Raw genomic sequence first — 20,023 nt, 5'->3', positions numbered from 1 at the left:
GTCCTGACCCTAATACAAGATCTAGGGGTCATTAATATGTCCTGACCCTAACACAAAACCTAGGGGTCATTAATATGTCCTGACCCTAACACAAGACCTAGGGGTCATTAATATGTCCTGACCCTAACACAAGACCTAGGGGTCATTAATATGTCCTGACCCTAACACAAGACCTAGGGGTCATCACTGTGGAGGATAGCACAAAGTTTCCACCGCTGTAGAACACGAAGGCATGTTTCTGAGTGTGACACACACACACACACACACACACACACACACACAGACACAGACACAGACAGACAGACAGACAGACAGACAGACACAAAGCCAAGCAGAAAAGGACTTGTCCAGACCAGACAGTGGCCTTGTGGCTAGAGTGTCTGCCCTGGAACTGGGAGGTTGGGGTTTGAGCACTGGCCTAGTCATACCAAAGACTGCATTTCAGAGCATCCAGTGGATATCCACGCCTACCGCGAACAGTACAATCCAACGTGTGGTCTGTTTTTTTTATAGATAAGTATTACTGTACCTCCTGGCAAACAGTGGATCCAGGAATATTTCTGGCGTGGGAAGTCCCTCCTCCACGGCGATCAAGGCCAGGCCTAGCAGGTGTCTGTCAAACCCTGGGAAGGGAACGACATTGTGACTCCGTTGATGTGAGGCACTTGGTGGTGTGGAAAGAATACACCGACCGGACCCACGGAAGAGGCCCAGTGTCTTTCAAATATGGCTGCTGTGCATAGTGCCCATTATAATCTGTGGCCAAATTTGACTGAGGGACTGCCATTGTATTTGTTTTCAAATGAAAGCAGGGAATCATAGCTTCAAATTGGGAGATATGGCTTATAGAGTAATGTCTTGCATAAATCAGCGAGTTGAGAAAAAAGGCTTGAAAGGTTCACTTCTGTGGACCCTAACATTACACCTAGCTACATGTTTAAGCATTTATTTCATATGTACATGTCGATTTCAGCTCTGACACTTATTTCAGACATGTAGGCCTATGTGAAGAGTCTGCCGGTGCTATTAACTAATGTTCTGGTGAAAAGCTGGAAATTGCGCGATGGAAGGCTCTCAGTCGAATCTGGTCACATAGGCTATGTGGACTTAAAACCATTGACAATCATCCCTGGACTGGCATTTGGCCTTTGTACCCTAAAACAGTGGTTTTCAACCCTTTTCATATCAAGGCCCATTATATCTTTCCAAGCTGTATTGAAATGTTGATTTATGCTCTCGAGAGTTAAAGGTCTGATAAGGGATGGACCCTTATCAGATATTATGGACACATACCTCCTCGACGCGATAATAACCAACTAAGCTATTGGAAGCTATTTTTCGATTACGGACGATTATATTTTTGCAAATTTCATATTGTTGCTGATGTCTGAGGTGGGTGGGTCTTTCAGTAGGCCTACCTTCATGATGCTCAGTGACATCATAATGTTGCTGATGTCTGAGGTGGGCGGGCCTTTCAGTACCTTCATGATGCTCAGTGACATCATAATGTTGCTGATGTCTGAGGTGGGCGGGTCTTTCAGTACCTTCGTGATGTTCAGTGACATCATAATGTTGCTTATATTTTTTTGAGGGAAGCTAGCCCCTCTCATACACCGGTTTAATGTTTTGTCTTTAGTTCAAAGTTTGTTGAACTAAACGACAATGAATCGACAATGAAGGGAAAATGTACTTCATAATGTGTCGTTTACGTCATATTGTCTCTTTATTGTTAATGGCGTTTAATGTTTGTGTTTGCACTGTTTGTTTTTTATCAACATTACATCACCTAATCAACATGAGCTTTAATATATTAGCGCCCCTCACTTCACACGGGTGTGATCTTTTTTTCATGGAATATTTTGCATTGGGTAAAATATACCCGTGTTTAGTGATGGTGTAACAATATTATGTCTAGTGTTCTAGGGTTAAATGTGAAGCTTACTAAGCAATCTCACCAGTTTCTTTCTAGAAGGTTGCACAGAGCGTTCCTGGGGGGAGGAGGGAGGGGTTTGTGAGGTTGTGATTGGTTGAGAGGGTTGCACAGAGCGTGCCTGGGGGGAGGAGGGAGGGGTTTGTGAGGTTGTGATTCGTTGAGATATGGTTCCACCTCTCTCTAGTGTGATGAGAGTTGGTAGGTCTGTGTCAGTTCTCGTCAAGATTCAATACAAAGCTTTGAATGAGAGAAGACGTCTGCGTATTGTTTCCTAATATGTGACCAGTGCCAGTGATTTAAACCACAAGGGGGCCATGGTCATTTTTCAGTTCTTTACATATTATGAAACTGCACACTGCAACCTTTCATTTGATGTATTGCTCATTGAAATTGGGGGGAAAATGAAGAAGATATGACCATTTGAAACTTGTTGAACTGTAAACACCAAGGTACTGAATTTGCCATTCTAAGATTTCAAAGTATTTAGCATCTCTGAGGCCTGGAATGGGTGTGACCCATAGATACTTGCATAAACACTCCCCCCCATTCACTAACCACTCCCCCCACTAGGTTAGCTGTCAAGTGTCAAGTGTGCATAGAATGACTTGAGTGGACTTAGTAAAACCAAGTGGGCTCTTAAAATAAGACTAAATAGAGATGAGAATTCTAATTAGTTTATTTTCCACATACTTGAATTTGCATACTGTGACAATGACAAATAAGAGTGGCATAAGAATAAAATACAACTAACAGTTTAACATTGCACTTTCCCTGTGACTAAATAAATATATACAGTTTAAATTTGCACTTTCCCTGGGACTAAAAAGTATAAAGTTTAAAATCTCACTTTGTCTATGGACTAGAAATATATACAGTTTAAAATTGCACTTTGCCTGTGACTAAAGAGTATACAGAATATAAAGTTTAAAATCTCTTTGTCTGGGACTAAAGAAATGTATACAGTTTAACATTGCACTTTGCCTGGGAAGTAGGGAGTCAGGTGTTTTTGCCAGTCGAAGCCTTCAACAAGCACTGTCCCATCTTCATGTCCGACAAGCTGGGAGAGGTTCACTCCCTTCTCCTCAGAGCTTTTAGCCATCACTGTCGTGATGTCTGCCAAGGTGTCAACTCTGCTTCTCCTGTAGACTTGTTTGAACAGTCCAAAGCACCAGTCAGGACCAAACTTGGTGTGGCCAGCAATCAGCAGATGGACTCCCAGCTTCAAATGTAGCTTGTGAATGGTTCTCCACGCACAGTACCAGAGCATGACGTTGTTTTTGTTTTGGCCACTGCAGTTGTCACAATGAAGGTCAACGTATTTTTCTCCAACTCCATAGTTGTTGAAAAAATGATGTAAGTAGCTGATGACTGCATTACTGCCTTTTCCTGATGCCATGCCTTCATCAATCAGGTAATTCACTTGCTTCGCCAATCCTTCACAGTGGATACCAAAAAGGCCACACTTGCGTGCAGTGAGGAAAAACAACTGGCTAACCTGGAGAGAAGATGAAGGGTAGTGCACCTGAAAGAAGAAACATTGAAACAAATATATACATTAAAATCAATATCCTGACTGAATACAGAATGGACATTGCTATGACAGTAATATGCAAGGCCCTCTGGAGTAAGTGTGGAAATGTAGTGGCGTCATCAAAGTTGCCCACCCCTAACACATGCCTATCACAGTAACACAGTCAACAAACAATATTGAGGATGAGAATCATTCCTACCTGTTGTGCGAAATCAAAGCTGTAGTGCATTGTGAGGTCCCTGCTTGCATGTGTGGAGGGGCCTAGAGACAGCTGGCCATCCGCACAGATCTTCTTACTGGCAGCGGACATCTCCTGGTACAACTGACGCTCTCTATGAACAAGTGCCAGGTGATCGATTTGCTGCTGGTGCTTTTCTGCCATCTTCTCGTCGCTTATGTTCACACACCACGATGGCATTCACCATGTATGTGGATCTGTTGAACTTTCGCTTCGCGTTGACTTTCTTCGTGGATTGAGTCATTTCGGAGTCGTTCATACAAGTCTTTATAATCGCCAAAATAACAAGGTCTTTCTGGTCCTTTGTCAACGCTGCCATGTCTGTTCGGGTCTCCCAGATCATGCCTGGATCGAGTTGTTTACTGCAAGACGAATGCGGCTGTTCTACGTTCTCTTTTGCTCTTTGATGACATCCGCAATCAAAGTTTATTATTTTCTCCATTTCTGCTGTTCGGTCGGTGTCCACGGCTACATTATTAACTTCTGGTACAAGTAAAAGCGAGGCGATGCCGACCTGTACACCACCCGGCCCAGCTGTTCCCCCAGACTCGTCTTCCTCGTCCTCGTTATCACAACACGAACTCCTGTTGATTTGATCGAAAACAACGCCATGGTCTTCATCATCCGTGTCAGATTCATCCGTGAGCTCTAAACCCGGGTCACTGCCACCGTGTATGAAATCTGAAATAAATGTTCCCAGGAGATCGTCTTGTGCCGGTCCATTTAAAGCGTTAAGCAAGCGTTCCAATTCAAAGTTACTAGCCATGATCACAAACAAACAACAAGAATGATGTTGTGTTTACTGACAGCCTGAACACGTTGTACTTATGGGCGGTGATCGGCTACGTGAAACTGGAGAACAATACATAGGTATGGCCAATCGAAACAGCTCTATGTAAATACGTGCAGGAATGTTCACACCCCCAAAATACGGAAAATAGTCTTACATTATAGAGACATTTTTGCAACGTAATTACAACAACTTAACGACACTAAACCGACTTTCTGATGGAATAAAAACATTCTTTAACATTCCAACTGTTTTAATTTGACTAAAAACGAAAACCACCAAAAAAAAAGAGAGAATCTAATTTGGTATAATGTGAAGTTCCATTAGAGCCGACTTGTGGTTTAAATCACTGGCACTGGTCACATATTCTCCCCTGTTTCCGGGGTACATCAGTTCTCCACAACTGCTCCAGGATATCAACCTTCAGCGGAAGATGAACTCTATCAACCTCAACTCTGCTGAACAGCAGGAGCCCACAGACCATGGTATGTTGCTCGATCTCCTTGCTATTTCTACCCCTGTCATATTATTGATAATTAAAACACAGCATTGTGATATAAAGGTATAAAGGATAGGAGCTTCCGGTTCATGGAGTGAGGACGTGAGGACACGCCAGAGAGCCCCTGACAAACATTTTGAAAAATGAATTAAAATATTCTAATCGCCTGAACCAACGCCAATACAATTGGCTAAATTAAATATACTAACTGTAGTGGGTAATGCCACCCAAGAAAGACGCTTTGAGGAGTGTATATACGAAAATAACGCTGAGAAGCCGCACCGTCGAAATGACTGCTCCGATCAACAAAGCAGATCTAGCCGTCCTAATACGCAATATAATAAGAGAAGAACACCAAGCGGAGCTGACAGCACTTCGCACAGTTATACGTGAGGAAGTGGGCACAGCTATCGAGAGCATTCAGCCTCAATTAAAAGCTGTAGAAGACGCTGTCACGGAATGCAAGGGGAAACTCAGCGAGGTGGAGGACGCCGTTTCTAATGTGGACGGACGGGTATCGGACCTGGAGTGTTCTAATACTACACTCCAGGAAGAAAATGACAAACTCAGTGACAAGATCGAACGACTGGAGATGTACAGTAGGAGATTCAATGTACGTGTAGTCGGATTAAAAAATGGCATCGAGAAAGGCAATCCCACGGCATTCATGACTAACTTTTTTAAGGAGTCATTCCAGGCCGCGGACCTGCCCTGTGAGCCTCTTGTTGAAATTGCCCACCGAGTTGGACCAGAGACAACTAAAGGCAGCAGAACCATGATCGCTAGAATGCAGCGGCTCCAAGTGAAACAAGCGGTGGTACAAATCTCAAAACAAAAAGGTGCTATTAATTTCCACGGGATGAACGTGAGGATATACGCAGACGAGACAGCAGAAGAAAACAAAAGAAGATCCAAGTTCAAGGAAATAAGGCGAAAACTATTCAACGCCAAAGTGAAGACTGGATACAGACAACCTTCACAGCTTCTCATCACTTTCAACGGAAAGACAACAATATTCAAGACCCCGGACGAGGCTGAGACCTTCTATGCAGCTGTGATACAGCCCGCTCTGAGCTATGGCCCTGCGCCGCCGGCCGAGGATGGTGATGGTGGGCCCGCCGCGCCCGCGGAGGCCGGGGGTGGCGAGCCAGCCCTGCCAACCCTACCCGCTGAGACCAGGGACGACGCGTAGCACGCGCAATGGTGTCGGGTGAGACAACGAGACGTTTCTTCTGCTGGCAATGTAAGGTAGACCACTATCGCTCTCACATCGAATGGAGATACATTTACTTATGAAAAGAGAGACTACCTATGACTATTGCAAATCTCCAGAAAATGAACTGATCAGTGACATATACCTCAGGGCGCTGCCTAATTACAAAGAGCACGGCCCATTACGGTATTTAAAATAAAAGGACATAAATGAGTTTAAATTTAAAATAAAGGGGGGGGGGGGGGGGGGGGGAACGAAGAAAGGAGAGAGAGAACTATGGAAATTAAATGATCGATATTGGAGGAACTGCCGTCTAATCGCTGAATAACAGACTGAAGGGCTGTCTAACACATCAGGCCTAGTAAGCCAAGCGCACTCAAGACTGAGAGAACCATGCACAATGACGGCTAAACATTCTACTATATACATATATGCCGACGGCTAAACATTCTACTATATACTCATGTGCCGATGGCTAAACATTCTATACTTTTGTGTCGACGTAGATCTGAATAACAATGGGTTGTGATACTCTTTATGTTCATGGGCCGCATAATTTCTTTGTCTTTTTATTAACCCATTGGGCCTAATAATAAATGTGAAGATATCTAATTATAATAAGTATAGCAACAGACCGCTCTTATCACTCACTCACACCGCTGCTTAAGTTTAACTATGAATGTAATATGTAAAAAAAAAAAAAGAAAAGAAGAACGGTGTAATGACGCTGTGAATATGGTTTAACCAGATAAACGAACAAAAAACACTTACACAGACTAACGAATATGGACGGGGACAATTTAATATTCTATCTGGTGTGGAGGCTCTTCGTGGTACTGAAGCCTATAATAGGCCTATAGGGCTGTGTCAGCGCGACCCTGAGGGAAACTAATAGGTGTATATATATTATATAGGCCTAGTAATAGCTTTCATTTCTGCTGAATTCTATTTTATTTTTGTATTCTTTATCTTCTTCATTTTGTCAATGTATTTTCCATGAAGAGCGCAAAAGTAGGAGGCCTATATACACCTCCATAGACTGTTGTTTAGAAGGGTGTTCCCTCTCTCTCTCTCTCTCTCTCTCTCTTTCTCTCTCTCTCTCTCTCTCGTTCTCTTTCTTCTCTACATAAGCAAAGGCTGTTATATAACAAAACATCACTTGTTTGAGAAGTGTTAAAAAGCTCAATACCAATAATAAAAAATAATGGACACAGTAACTGACGCTAACTCATGTAATCTAGTTATTTGAGCTCAACGGCCCTTATAGAAGAGCCTCAGCCTATACGGTAGGCCTACTCGGCCTATTTATTCTTTTTCCACCATGCATTAAGACTGGAGGGAGAGGGAGGGGGCTGCATGGGGGAGCGAAATCGGCTAATGCTTTTTATTTCTTTTTTTGGGGGGGGAGGGGGGCAGACAGAAAATGTGTATATATTTTGATGGAAATAACAGCCCATACGAAACGAAAACCATTATCACTAATATGGCTGTTGTATTATTATTTTTTCATTTTATTTTTCAATCTCGTTTCTTCAGATTTTTGTGGGTGCTACTCTGTGATTAATGGAGCTATACTGCATGGCTAACGGGGTCAGCACCGATAAGGGCGGCAATGACGGTGATAATGAGGATTTTTATTATTGTCATAGACTGCAATTGAAAGAGCTGGGACCTTCTTACTTTTCTACTTCCATCCTAGGCTCAGGATAATTAAATTATCTTTATTGAGCTAAAGGACGTAGGCAATATTATTATTTAAAAAAAATAGTGTGGTTCCCACTAAGATCAACGGCAGTAGACAACTAGCAGTACAATACCCAGTATTGTTTTAGCTTTCTCCTTTTTTTTTCCCTTTTTTTCTCTCCGCTCTGTCATTATCATCACTACTAGAACTAATGTTGTTGTTGTTGTTGTTATTTTTGTTTGTATTGGCATCGATAATGGTAGTAATAATAATAATTATCCACATCTTTTCCCATTTTCTTTCCTATATATATATATACATATTACTCTTGTTTTTGCTTTTTTTTTTTTTCTCCTTCTCCCACGACTGCCTACCGCTTTTGGGTTTAAGAATGGGTATTACAATTCATTTTCCACTACAAAACAAACGATTAGAATATGGATAAAGATTCAAATGGGGGGAAAGGTATTTTGTTGGTTCCATGATAGACTGTGATATCAACGCAGTCCTTTATAGTGATAGGTTTTTGGGGTTGACATGCCTTCACTGGGAGGGCATTCGGGGAGGGTGGGAGGGTCCCTGGGGCAGAGACCTGTGTGCCTTTTTATTTATTTTTTGTTCTGTCTTTCACCTTTCCCCCACCTGTGTGTGCATAGCAGGATCACTGGTTCGGTCGCAACATCAATGCGTTATGGCTTGCTTCATCCAAATCCTATATGACTAATTTAAATACCATTCCAAATAATATTCGCTTCATCTCTTGGAATGTCAAAGGGTCAAACAAGGCCACTAAAGTAAACAAAATAATATCTCACTTACAACATCTGAAGGCCGACATAGCCTTCCTTCAGGAAACGCATCTGAAGCCAGGTGACGTTCTAAGACTTAAAAAGGGTTGGGTCGGGCACCTATTTCACTCAAAGTTCAATGGTAAGGCCAGGGGAGCGGCCATTTTAATTAATAAAAACATTTCTTTTGACCCACATAATGTTACTGCAGACTCCAACGGCCGATATGTCATTGTGTCAGGCTTAATTTATAATACTCCTGTAATTCTAGCTTGTGTGTACGCCCCTAACTGGGACGACACTCAGTTTATCTCAAACTTTTTTTCCAAACTACCAGTTATTGATAACAGTTTCTTAATTATCGGTGGTGACTTTAATATGGTCCAAAGTGGCACTCTGGATAGGTCGTCTACCAGAGTTGCAATCCCCTCTACCTCTGCTAATGCTCTCGCTACTTACATGGAGCAGATGGGATTGTCTGACCCCTGGAGGTTTCTCTTTCCTACAGCCAAAGCATACTCATTTTTTTCGCACCCACACCATACATTTTCCAGAATCGACTTTTTTCTTATGGACAACAGACTCTTAGGCAAGGTTAAAACATGTGAATACCATAGCATTGTAATATCAGACCACGCTCCCACCTCACTGGAGATTAATTTATCCAGAAGTTACACTCCAAGTAGACAATGGCGCTTTAATTCTCAGATGCTTGCACGCAATGACTTCAAAGAGTTCCTGTCATCTCAAATTGAATCCTATTTCGAAATTAACAAGACCCCAGACGTCTCTTGCTCCACTGTGTGGGAAGCACTCAAAGCTAGCTTACGCGGCCAGATAATCTCCTATACTTCACATGCCAGAAAGTCAGAAACTTTGAAACTTTCCGAGATCTCTGAAGAAGTCTTAAGAATAGACAACCTATATGCAATGGCTCCCACGCCGATTTTGTACAATAGGCGCCTTCAACTTCAGGCAGAATTTGACATGCTTTCAACAAGTCAGGCTGAACGCCTCCTGCTTAAATCTAGACAACGCATTTTTGAGATGGGAGACAAAGCCAGTAAACTCCTGGCACACCAGGCCCGCTCGGCTGCGGCCTCTAGATTAATCACCCAAATAAAATCTGCCACAGGTGTAGTCCTCTCAGACACAAAAGACATAAATGAAACTTTTGTTAAATTTTACTCTGAACTCTACTCCTCTGAATGCCCTCCAGCTCTCTGGGAAAATGACAACCCTCTGGATAATCTACCCTATCCGGTAATAGACCAAACACTATCCCAGAATCTGGGCAACCCAATTTCCTTGTCGGAGATCCAAGAAGCTATACAATCAATGCAAAACGGAAAATCCCCAGGCCCCGATGGATACACTGCAGAGTTTTATAAAACATTTTCTAACCTTATTTGTCCGGAACTGCAAAGTATGTACAATGAGTCATTTCTGAAAGGCAAACTACCCGAAACCCTATATCAAGCATCTATCTCACTGTTACTTAAGAAAGACAAAGACCCACTTCTCTGTGGCAGCAGGAGACCAATTTCTCTCTTAAACGTGGACCAAAAAATCCTAGCTAAAGTTCTTTATAACCGTTTACTTACTGTGGTCCCTGATATATTAGCAACCGACCAAACTGGTTTCATTCAAGGGAGGCACTCCTTCTCAAATACCAGGCGCCTGCTGGATATAATTCAAACACCACCTTCTGAACTCCCTGAAGTTGTCCTTTCGTTGGACGCGGAAAAGGCCTTTGATAGGGTCGAGTGGACCTACCTTTTCTTCGTATTGGAGAAAATGGGTTTCAACTCAGATTTCATTTCATGGATTAAACTCTTATACGCAGCTCCAGTGGCTTCAATCATTACAAACGACCTCCACTCACACTTCTTCCCCCTTAAACGGGGTACGAAACAAGGCTGTCCATTATCTCCTTTGCTCTTTGCGATCGCCATTGAGCCTTTAGCTATCTGGCTCCGCACTGAAGCAAGGTTTGAGGGTATTGCGAGAGGCGGGATCACTCACAAGGTATCATTATACGCAGACGACCTACTTCTATACATATCAAACCCAACGTCTTCCATTCCTGTCATTATGTCCATACTGGAGCAGTTTGGCAGATATTCAGGGTATAAACTTAACTTTCAAAAAAGTGAACTATTCCCAATAACTCCAGCAGCTAAAAGAATCCCCCAGTCACTCCTCCCTTTTAAATGGGTGGACACTGGGTTTAAATATCTGGGTATATTTATTACTAATTCACTCCCGCACATGTTTAAGGAAAATTTTCTTCCACTACTAGAACGCTGTAAGAAAGATTTAAATCGCTGGTCTATTCTGCCATTGTCACTAGCCGGCCGCATCAACCTTGTCAAGATGGCTGTCCTACCTAAATTCCTATATCTTTTTCAGCATATCCCAGTATTTATTCGGAAGAGCTTTTTTATAAAACTCGATCAGATGATAACATCTTTTCTATGGGGCAGCAAACCACATCGCATTAAGAAGTCTTATCTTCAACGGCCTAAACTGCTGGGTGGGATGGCTCTTCCAAATGTCATCAATTATTACTGGGCATGCAACATTTTAAAGATTATCCACTGGGTCAACCCAGATAATACTTCTCTGTGGACCCAAATGGAGATATCTTCCAGTCAACACTCTCTTTCTTCACTAATATGCTCAGGCCTTCCACTTATCCCTGTAGTCAGCTCCATGCCTTCCGTCATACACACTATTAAAATTTGGACACAATTCAGGAGGCATTTCGGTCTTAAAAGCTTATCTTACCTAACTCCAATATACCGTAATCATTTGTTTGAGCCCTCATGTTCGGACCCTGTCTTCCGTAACTGGTTGGACAAGGGGATCAGAACTATTAAAGATCTGTACAGCAACGGGACTATGGCACCATTCTCATACTTAACAGAGCAATTCCATTTACCTGCCTCTCACCTATTTCGCTACTTTCAGATCAGACACTTTGCACAAAGACAATTCCCAAACTTTCCAAACCAACCCAACCATTCTGCAGTGGACTCTTTACTTTCTCTGAACCCCAATACAAAGGGCTTAATTTCAACAATATATAATGAACTCAACTCAATAAACCCAGAAACTCTCAACCATCTTAGGACGGCATGGGAGCAGGACCTGGGACTAGAACTGCCCGACCCGACATGGAAGACAGCCCTGAGACTGGTTCATAGTTCCTCAATCTGTGCTAGACATAATCTTATCCAATGTAAAATCATTCACCGGGTTCATTACACAAATGCAAGATTAGCACAGATATTTCCAGACATTAGTGATGCATGTAACCGGTGCAGACAACCCGCTGCTAGCCTGTCACACATGTTTTGGTCATGCCCTAGACTGGTGGACTTTTGGACAGCCATATTTCAATCATATTCTGACATATTGGGTGTACCTATCCCACCCAACCCGTTAACGGCCTTGTTTGGTATTCCCCCAGGGACTAACACTCCCCCACACCTTAAAAGAATAATGTCCTTTACTTCTCTTTTAGCCAGACGTCTCATACTCCTGAAATGGAAACAAATTCCCCCACCCACACATAACGGATGGATAAAGGACGTACTATTTTATCTTAAACTTGAAAAGATTAGATTCGCACTTAATGGCTCCATGACAACTTTCCAGCAAACATGGACGCCCTTTGTTGATCACGTAAGAACCCTGACAGTTGTCCCAGAGATGAGCGATATTTGAAATATTACTATACTATTACTATTACTATTACTATACTATTACTATAAATATTACTAATATTAACTATATAATGGTGAACGCATTATGCCTATGCATTGCATATGCTTCGTGCAAATCGGTGGCTGCGCGCACACACAGGTGGTCCCCCCCCCCCCCCCCCCCCCCCTCTCCTCCTTTTTTTTTTTTTTTTTTTTTTGTTGTTGTTGTAATTTTCTGTATTGTCTCTGCATTGGGGAAGAGTGGGTGGGCTCAGGGGGTGGACGGGAGGAAAATGAGGGGTGCCTTAAGATCTACGTACTGTATTAACAAATGTATCTGACAGTGACATGTATAAGGACTCCACATGGGAGGGGAAAAAATGTAAAAAACCCAATAAAAAGATATAAAAATAAAAATAAAAAACACAGCATTGTCAAAATTTATTTTATTCTCAATATTGCACTTTGTTTGTCTCAAGTATTGTGGCATTATTTAAAGCACACACCGGCGTCCTGCGAATATGACGTAATGTTAAGAGCCCCGCTCCGTGAGTTGAAAACAGCCGATCTACAAGCTCACAATGCGTTGCATATAGGTGAGCAGCACCTAGGTATAAAACTCAGCATGAATACTGCAGAAGGTATAATTTATTTTACAACATGCACATGGAAGGGGACTTGCAATTAATTTAATATTGAAAAGAAAAACGATTCTCCCAGAATCTGGCAGCGTGCCAGCCAATACCACCCGGCGTGCCATCGTTACAGTACAGTATACCGCTAATCAACTTACAAATTACATATACATATATACATAGTATATATGTATAGCTCTCAATGATGACGTGAGAAATATGTGGATTAAAGGACCCAATGCCAGAGTGTAATTGGTTTTCGACGGTGACGTAATGACGATATGTTTTAGTCTTGGGAGGCACTGATTGACATATACGTCACCATCCAAAGTCGGCACTTACGTATTCATTACAACATTATGTTTCTAAAAACAATTACCATTGTTTCATTCGGGCACCACTGCCGTATCAGGCACAAGTTGTCATTACTGAGATTTGACAGTTTGTAGCGGTCGAAAGTACTTGCGCGCTCTGCTTGCGCACTAGTAGGCCATTTATGGCCTACTAGGGCCATTTATGGCCTACTAGTGTGCAACAAGCAAGTATGCACTCGACAGAGTGCAGTTCTAGTTATTATTATAATTTAGGGCTGACCTCGATTAGTCGAATAGTCGACTAATCGATCGGAACGGGTCTCAGTCGACTGACCACCTCTTAGTCGACTGAGCAAAAAAATATATATTTTTTTTTTGCCCCAAAAAATTGTATATAAAAATACAATATTTACAAAAATATACAAAAATATTGTATTATTCCACTAGGTCTGTGGGGGACATAAACACATTTGAACATTCTGACTGTTCAAATCTCCAATGTGCATGTGGAGTGTGTCTGCCTGTGTGGCAATGTGCCACTGCCTGTGACTTGAATCGCACAGTGCGCTGGCCTGATAGACTCCAGAATCTCAATCTCACCTGCTGTGCTCAATCTGGCTAATGACAAGCCTCTCAGTTGTTCTGGAGTCTATCAGATCTTGCTCAGTCGACTATTAGTCGACTAACAGCAAATTTATTCATCTACATATCAGTCGACTATACAAATCCTTAGTCGGGGACAGCCCTATTATAATTACATTTATAATTATAATTATGTGAAGAAATTATAATAGAAAATATAGCTTAGGCTCATAATAAAATGTTAGTTTTTTGTCATTGATATTTAGCTACTTGACCCCATTTGTCTTAGCCTGACAATCAGTCTTAAAGGTATTATGACATTATTTATAACATAATTTTAACAACATTAAAAGTCTTGGCCATGGTCCTTCAAACGTGTCTAAAAACACTCAACTCCACAAACTCAAACTCAAAACTCCACTTCTTGCCAGGAGTTTTTGTGTATGTCTAATCTGCATCCTGAGAAGGCATGGAAAAACACATTATTTTAGCCTGTAGATGTCGGTAATTCCCCCTTTCCTGTCAACCCAAGATGCGCTTATTTGATAACTTGGTAGGAACGTCACCGTCAAAAATAAGAGTCATCTAGGCCAGTTGGTATCCAGTGTAAGGACTTGTGTTGATTGACACAGCCAACAACAGAGCAGATTGATTTTTCTCTAGAAGCCATTATTAGTAAGTATTACAAAGAAACAAAGTCGCGGTCACAATGAGGAAGCGGAGAGGAGAGGGGCGGAGAAGAGAGGGTAGGCAGGGAGCAGAGGGGAAGGGGCGGAGGTTTAGCAGGGATCTACGTATATGCCTGCCGTCCAACCAGATGAGACATTTTTGCATAATTATTCACGAAAGTCCAGAAAGCAGAGAATACACTGAATGTTCAAACTTCGTTTTTTTTTTGTGACATTGATGTCAAGAAAAGCCAAAAAAGCCAGAAAATCTACAAAAATGTGTTTTAAATGTCACAATCCCTTTAATTTTCATTTTGTTTTACTTCAACAACAAAAAACAAAACTAATTCAGACTGAAAGCCCTCCCCACGGCAGCAGTTTATGGCATGGGCGTTTTCAAAGCGCCAGTCTTCAGTGATTGGTTCATACCAACCAATCAGAATAGTAGGAAAGCAGATGACGTTGTTGTCAATCATGATGCTATGGCTAACCTGTTTGCTAACCAAACAAACACAGCCAACGAGCGCTACTAGCATGTGAACAAAAGCGGTAAAATATGTCGGATGATGATGTTTATAAAACCTGTAGTTTCTGTAAAGAAACTATCATATGCCGATTTAATAGCCAGATTGATACAGTCGTGAGTCACCGCAGTGGGGGCAGCCATGTTTGTTGTCTGACGCTGTCGAGTGACAGGGCTGATGGTGAATCAGCTGCTGCGATCGGATTTCCGAACAACACTAACGCCGCCGTAGTCAGAGACTCCAGACCTGAATCTCCAGAACATATTTTCTTAATGGGCGTGGCTAGCGATTCAGGGCTGGAGCCAGGTTACACTTGTCTAGTAATTTCTTAAAATGCGTTTCTTTCTTTCTTAAAATGCACAACAAATTTGGAATTCATTTGCGGGGCATTAATTGGGGAACTAGATGTAAATTTCAAGCCACAAAGTGGATTTCTTTCAACCTCTCAATAGTTGTTTTCCCTTTATCTTTGTTTCCAATCCAGTGTTGCATCATCAGTCTGGCCTCCCTGTCTTACGAACAGTAAATGAACAAAGAAGCTTGGTGTTGTGTATGTGGCCTAGAACACAACTAATTACATAATAACACAACGGAGAAGGGAGCTCAGGTTTATCGTACTTTACTGGTCATAGTAGAACTGACACACATCAATCATAGGTATACAAATGCGGCTGCGCAGGACCTAAGCGCACGTAGCACAAGGCAGCGTGGTCTGCCACATAAAGTAGTCCCTGGAGAAGCAATACACTTGGCTAAACCAAAACAGCACAGCTGTGACCAGTGTGGACAACGTTACCATGCCATGTCTGGTCTTAAAAGACACCAGAGAAGTCACACTGGAGAGAAACCCTATGGATGTGATCAGTGTGGACAACACTTCTCTAGAATGTCCCACTTTAAAAGACACCAGATAATTCACACAGGAGAGAAACCCTATGGATGTGATCAGTGTGGACAACACTTCGCTAGAATGGAAATCCTTAAAAGCCACAAGATAATTCACACTGGAGAGAAACCCTATGGATGTGATCAGTGTGGACAACACTTCTCTCAAATGTCTCACCTTAAAAGCCACCAGATAATTCACACTAGAGAGAAACCCTATCGATGTGATCAGTGTGGACAACATTTCTCTCAAATGTCCAGCCTTAAAAGCCACCAGAGAATTCACACTGGAGAGAAACCCTATGGATGTGACCAGTGTGGAAAACACTTCTCTCAAATCTCCAGCCTTAAAATCCACCAGAGAATTCACACAGGAGAGAAACCCTATGGATGTGATCAGTGTGGACAACATTTCTCTGAAATGTGCAGCATTAAAATCCACCGGAGAATTCACACTGGAGAGAAACCCTATGGATGTGATCAGTGTGGACAACACTTCTCTCAAAGGTCCCACCTTAAAAAACACCAGATAATTCACACTGGAGAGAAACCCAATGGATGTGATCAGTGTGGACAACACTTCTCTGACATGGCCAGCCTTATAACGCACCAGAGAATTCACACTGGAGAGAAACCCTATGGATGTGATCGGTGTGGACAACACTTCTCTCACATGTCCAGCCTTAAAACGCACCAGAGAATTCACACTGGAGAGAAACCCTATGGATGTGATCTGTGTGGACAACACTTCTCTCAAATTACAAGCCTTAAAATCCACAAAAGAATCCATACAGGAGAGAAACCCTATGGATGTGATCAGTGTGGACAACACTTCTCTAGAATGGAACACCTTAAAATACACCAGATAATTCACACTGGAGAGAAACCCTATGGATGTGATCAGTGTGGACAACACTTCGCTAGAATGGAAATCCTTAAAAGCCACAAGATAATTCACACTGGAGAGAAACCCTATGGATGTGATCAGTGTGGACAACACTTCTCTCAAATGTCTCACCTTAAAAGCCACCAGATAATTCACACTAGAGAGAAACCCTATGGATGTGATCAGTGTGGACAACATTTCTCTCAAATGTCCAGCCTTAAAAGCCACCAGAGAATTCACACTGGAGAGAAACCCTATGGATGTGACCAGTGTGGAAAACATTTCTCTCAAATCTCCAGCCTTAAAATCCACCAGAGAATTCACACAGGAGAGAAACCCTATGGATGTGATCAGTGTGGACAACATTTCTCTGAAATGTGCAGCATTAAAATCCACCGGAGAATTCACACTGGAGAGAAACCCTATGGATGTGATCAGTGTGGACAACACTTCTCTCAAAGGTCCCACCTTAAAAAACACCAGATAATTCACACTGGAGAGAAACCCAATGGATGTGATCAGTGTGGACAACACTTCTCTGACATGGCCAGCCTTATAACGCACCAGAGAATTCACACTGGAGAGAAACCCTATGGATGTGATCAGTGTGGACAACACTTCTCTCACATGTCCAGCCTTAAAACGCACCAGAGAATTCACACTGGAGAGAAACCCTATGGATGTGATCAGTGTGGACAACACTTCTCTCACATGTCCAGCCTTAAAACGCACCAGAGAATTCACACTGGAGAGAAACCCTATGGATGTGATCAGTGTGGACAACACTTCTCTCACATGTCCAGCCTTAAAACGCACCAGAGAATTCACACTGGAGAGAAACCCTATGGATGTGATCTGTGTGGACAACACTTCTCTCAAATTACAAGCCTTAAAATCCACAAAAGAATCCATACAGGAGAGAAACCCTATGGATGTGATCAGTGTGGACAACACTTCTCTAGAATGGAACACCTTAAAATACACCAGATAATTCACACTGGAGAGAAACCCTATGGGTGTGATCAGTGTGGACAACACTTCTGTGAAATGTCCAAACTTAAAAATCACCAGAGAATTCACACTGGAGAAAAACCCTATGGATGTGATCAGTGTGGACAACACTTCTCTCAAATTACAAGCCTTAAAATCCACAAAAGAATCCATACAGGAGAGAAACCCTATGGATGTGATCAGTGTGGACAACACTTCTCTAGAATGGAACACCTTAAAATACACCAGATAATTCACACTGGAGAGAAACCCTATGGGTGTGATCAGTGTGGACAACACTTCTGTGAAATGTCCAAACTTAAAAATCACCAGAGAATTCACACTGGAGAAAAACCCTATGGATGTGATCAGTGTGGACAACACTTCTCTCACACGAACAGCCTTAAAAGCCACCAGAGAATTCACACTGGAGAGAAACCCTATGGATGTGATCAGTGTGGACAACACTTCTCTCAAAGGTCCCACCTTAAAAAACACCAGATAATTCACACTGGAGAGAAACCCAATGGATGTGATCAGTGTGGACAACACTTCTCTGACATGGCCAGCCTTATAACGCACCAGAGAATTCACACTGGAGAGAAACCCTATGGATGTGATCGGTGTGGACAACACTTCTCTCACATGTCCAGCCTTAAAACGCACCAGAGAATTCACACTGGAGAGAAACCCTATGGATGTGATCTGTGTGGACAACACTTCTCTCAAATTACAAGCCTTAAAATCCACAAAAGAATCCATACAGGAGAGAAACCCTATGGATGTGATCAGTGTGGACAACACTTCTCTAGAATGGAACACCTTAAAAGACACCAGATAATTCACACTGGAGAGAAACCCTATGGGTGTGATCAGTGTGGACAACACTTCTGTGAAATGTCCAAACTTAAAAATCACCAGAGAATTCACACTGGAGAAAAACCCTATGGATGTGATCAGTGTGGACAACACTTCTCTCACACGAACAGCCTTAAAAGCCACCAGAGAATTCACACTGGAGAAAAACCCTATGGATGTGATCAGTGTGGACAACACTTCTCTCACATGCCCAGCCTTAAAAAGCACCAGATAATTCACACTGGAGAGAAACCCTATGGGTGTGATCAGTGTGGACAACAGTTCTCGAGAATGGAACACCTTAAAAACCACCAGAGAATTCACACTGGAGAGAAACCCTATGGATGTGATCAGTGTGGACAACACTTCTCTCAAATGTCCAGCCTTAAAAAGCACCAGCAAAGTCATACTGGTCAGAAACCCTATGGATGTGATCAGTGTGGACAACACTTCTCTGAAATATCCGACCTTAAAAAGCACCGGAGAATTCACACTGGAGAGAAACCCTATGGGTGTGATCAGTGTGGACAACACTTCTCTGAAATGTCGACGCTTAAAAAGCACCAGAGAATTCATACTGGAGAGAAACCCTATGGGTGTGATCAGTGCGGACAACACTTCTTTGAAATGTCCTGGCTTAAAAAGCATCAGAGAATTCACACTGGAGAGAAACCATATGGATGTAATCAGTGTGGACAACACTTCTCACAAAGGTCCAACCTTACACGACACCAGATAATTCACAGAGAACCCCTTTCATTGTGATGTGTGTGAAAAAGCTTTCATCACTCCAATGATGTAGAAGTTTACATGTTTGTACACATATGCGAGATACATTTGAACTGAACTGAATATGCAATAATTATGACAAAAAAAATCAACCAAGTGCTCGATGGAGATGCAAAGAATAATAATGTAAAGTAGTATCAGTGGGACTGGAATACTATGATCATACTTGCCCTTAAGACTCTGTTGGAGTCGAAACATGTCAGCTTATTTTAACTTTTATAAATAAAGTACATCTATTTTTATTTACTCATTTTTTACTTTTTGAGTGCTCGGAATATGCAATATGTTTTGTGTAAACAAGATGATAAGAGCGCCCCTCACTTCACATCAGTGTGATGTTTGAGGGGTGCCAGCCCCTCCTATGCCCAGCTTTGAGGGTTTGTTTAAACACAAACATTGAAGACATAAAGTGAGGACGCAGATTGTGATTGGTCGGGACGTGATGATGTATGACTGTTACCCCCTCCACCCGAGTCCGCAACCTAGGTGTCAACCGTGTCATCCTT

At 42.2% G+C, this 20,023-nt stretch overlaps 1 protein-coding gene across 1 annotated transcript in view; it reads right to left on the bottom strand.

Moving 5' to 3' along the window:
- The window catches only part of LOC310856812 (peroxisomal carnitine O-octanoyltransferase-like), a 62,659-nt gene that overhangs the window by 6,033 nt on the left and 36,603 nt on the right, over positions 1-20,023 (bottom strand). The window contains exon 15 of the mRNA XM_083762303.1: positions 530-623. Within this exon, the coding sequence (XP_083618429.1) occupies positions 530-623 (94 nt within the window). The remainder of the gene's footprint in view (positions 1-529; positions 624-20,023) is intronic.

This window comes from Protomyctophum parallelum (assembly GCF_964188405.1).
Source record: "Protomyctophum parallelum genome assembly, chromosome: 3".
NCBI lineage: Eukaryota > Metazoa > Chordata > Actinopteri > Myctophiformes > Myctophidae > Protomyctophum > Protomyctophum parallelum.
This window is presented reverse-complemented; position numbering and strand designations above follow the sequence as displayed.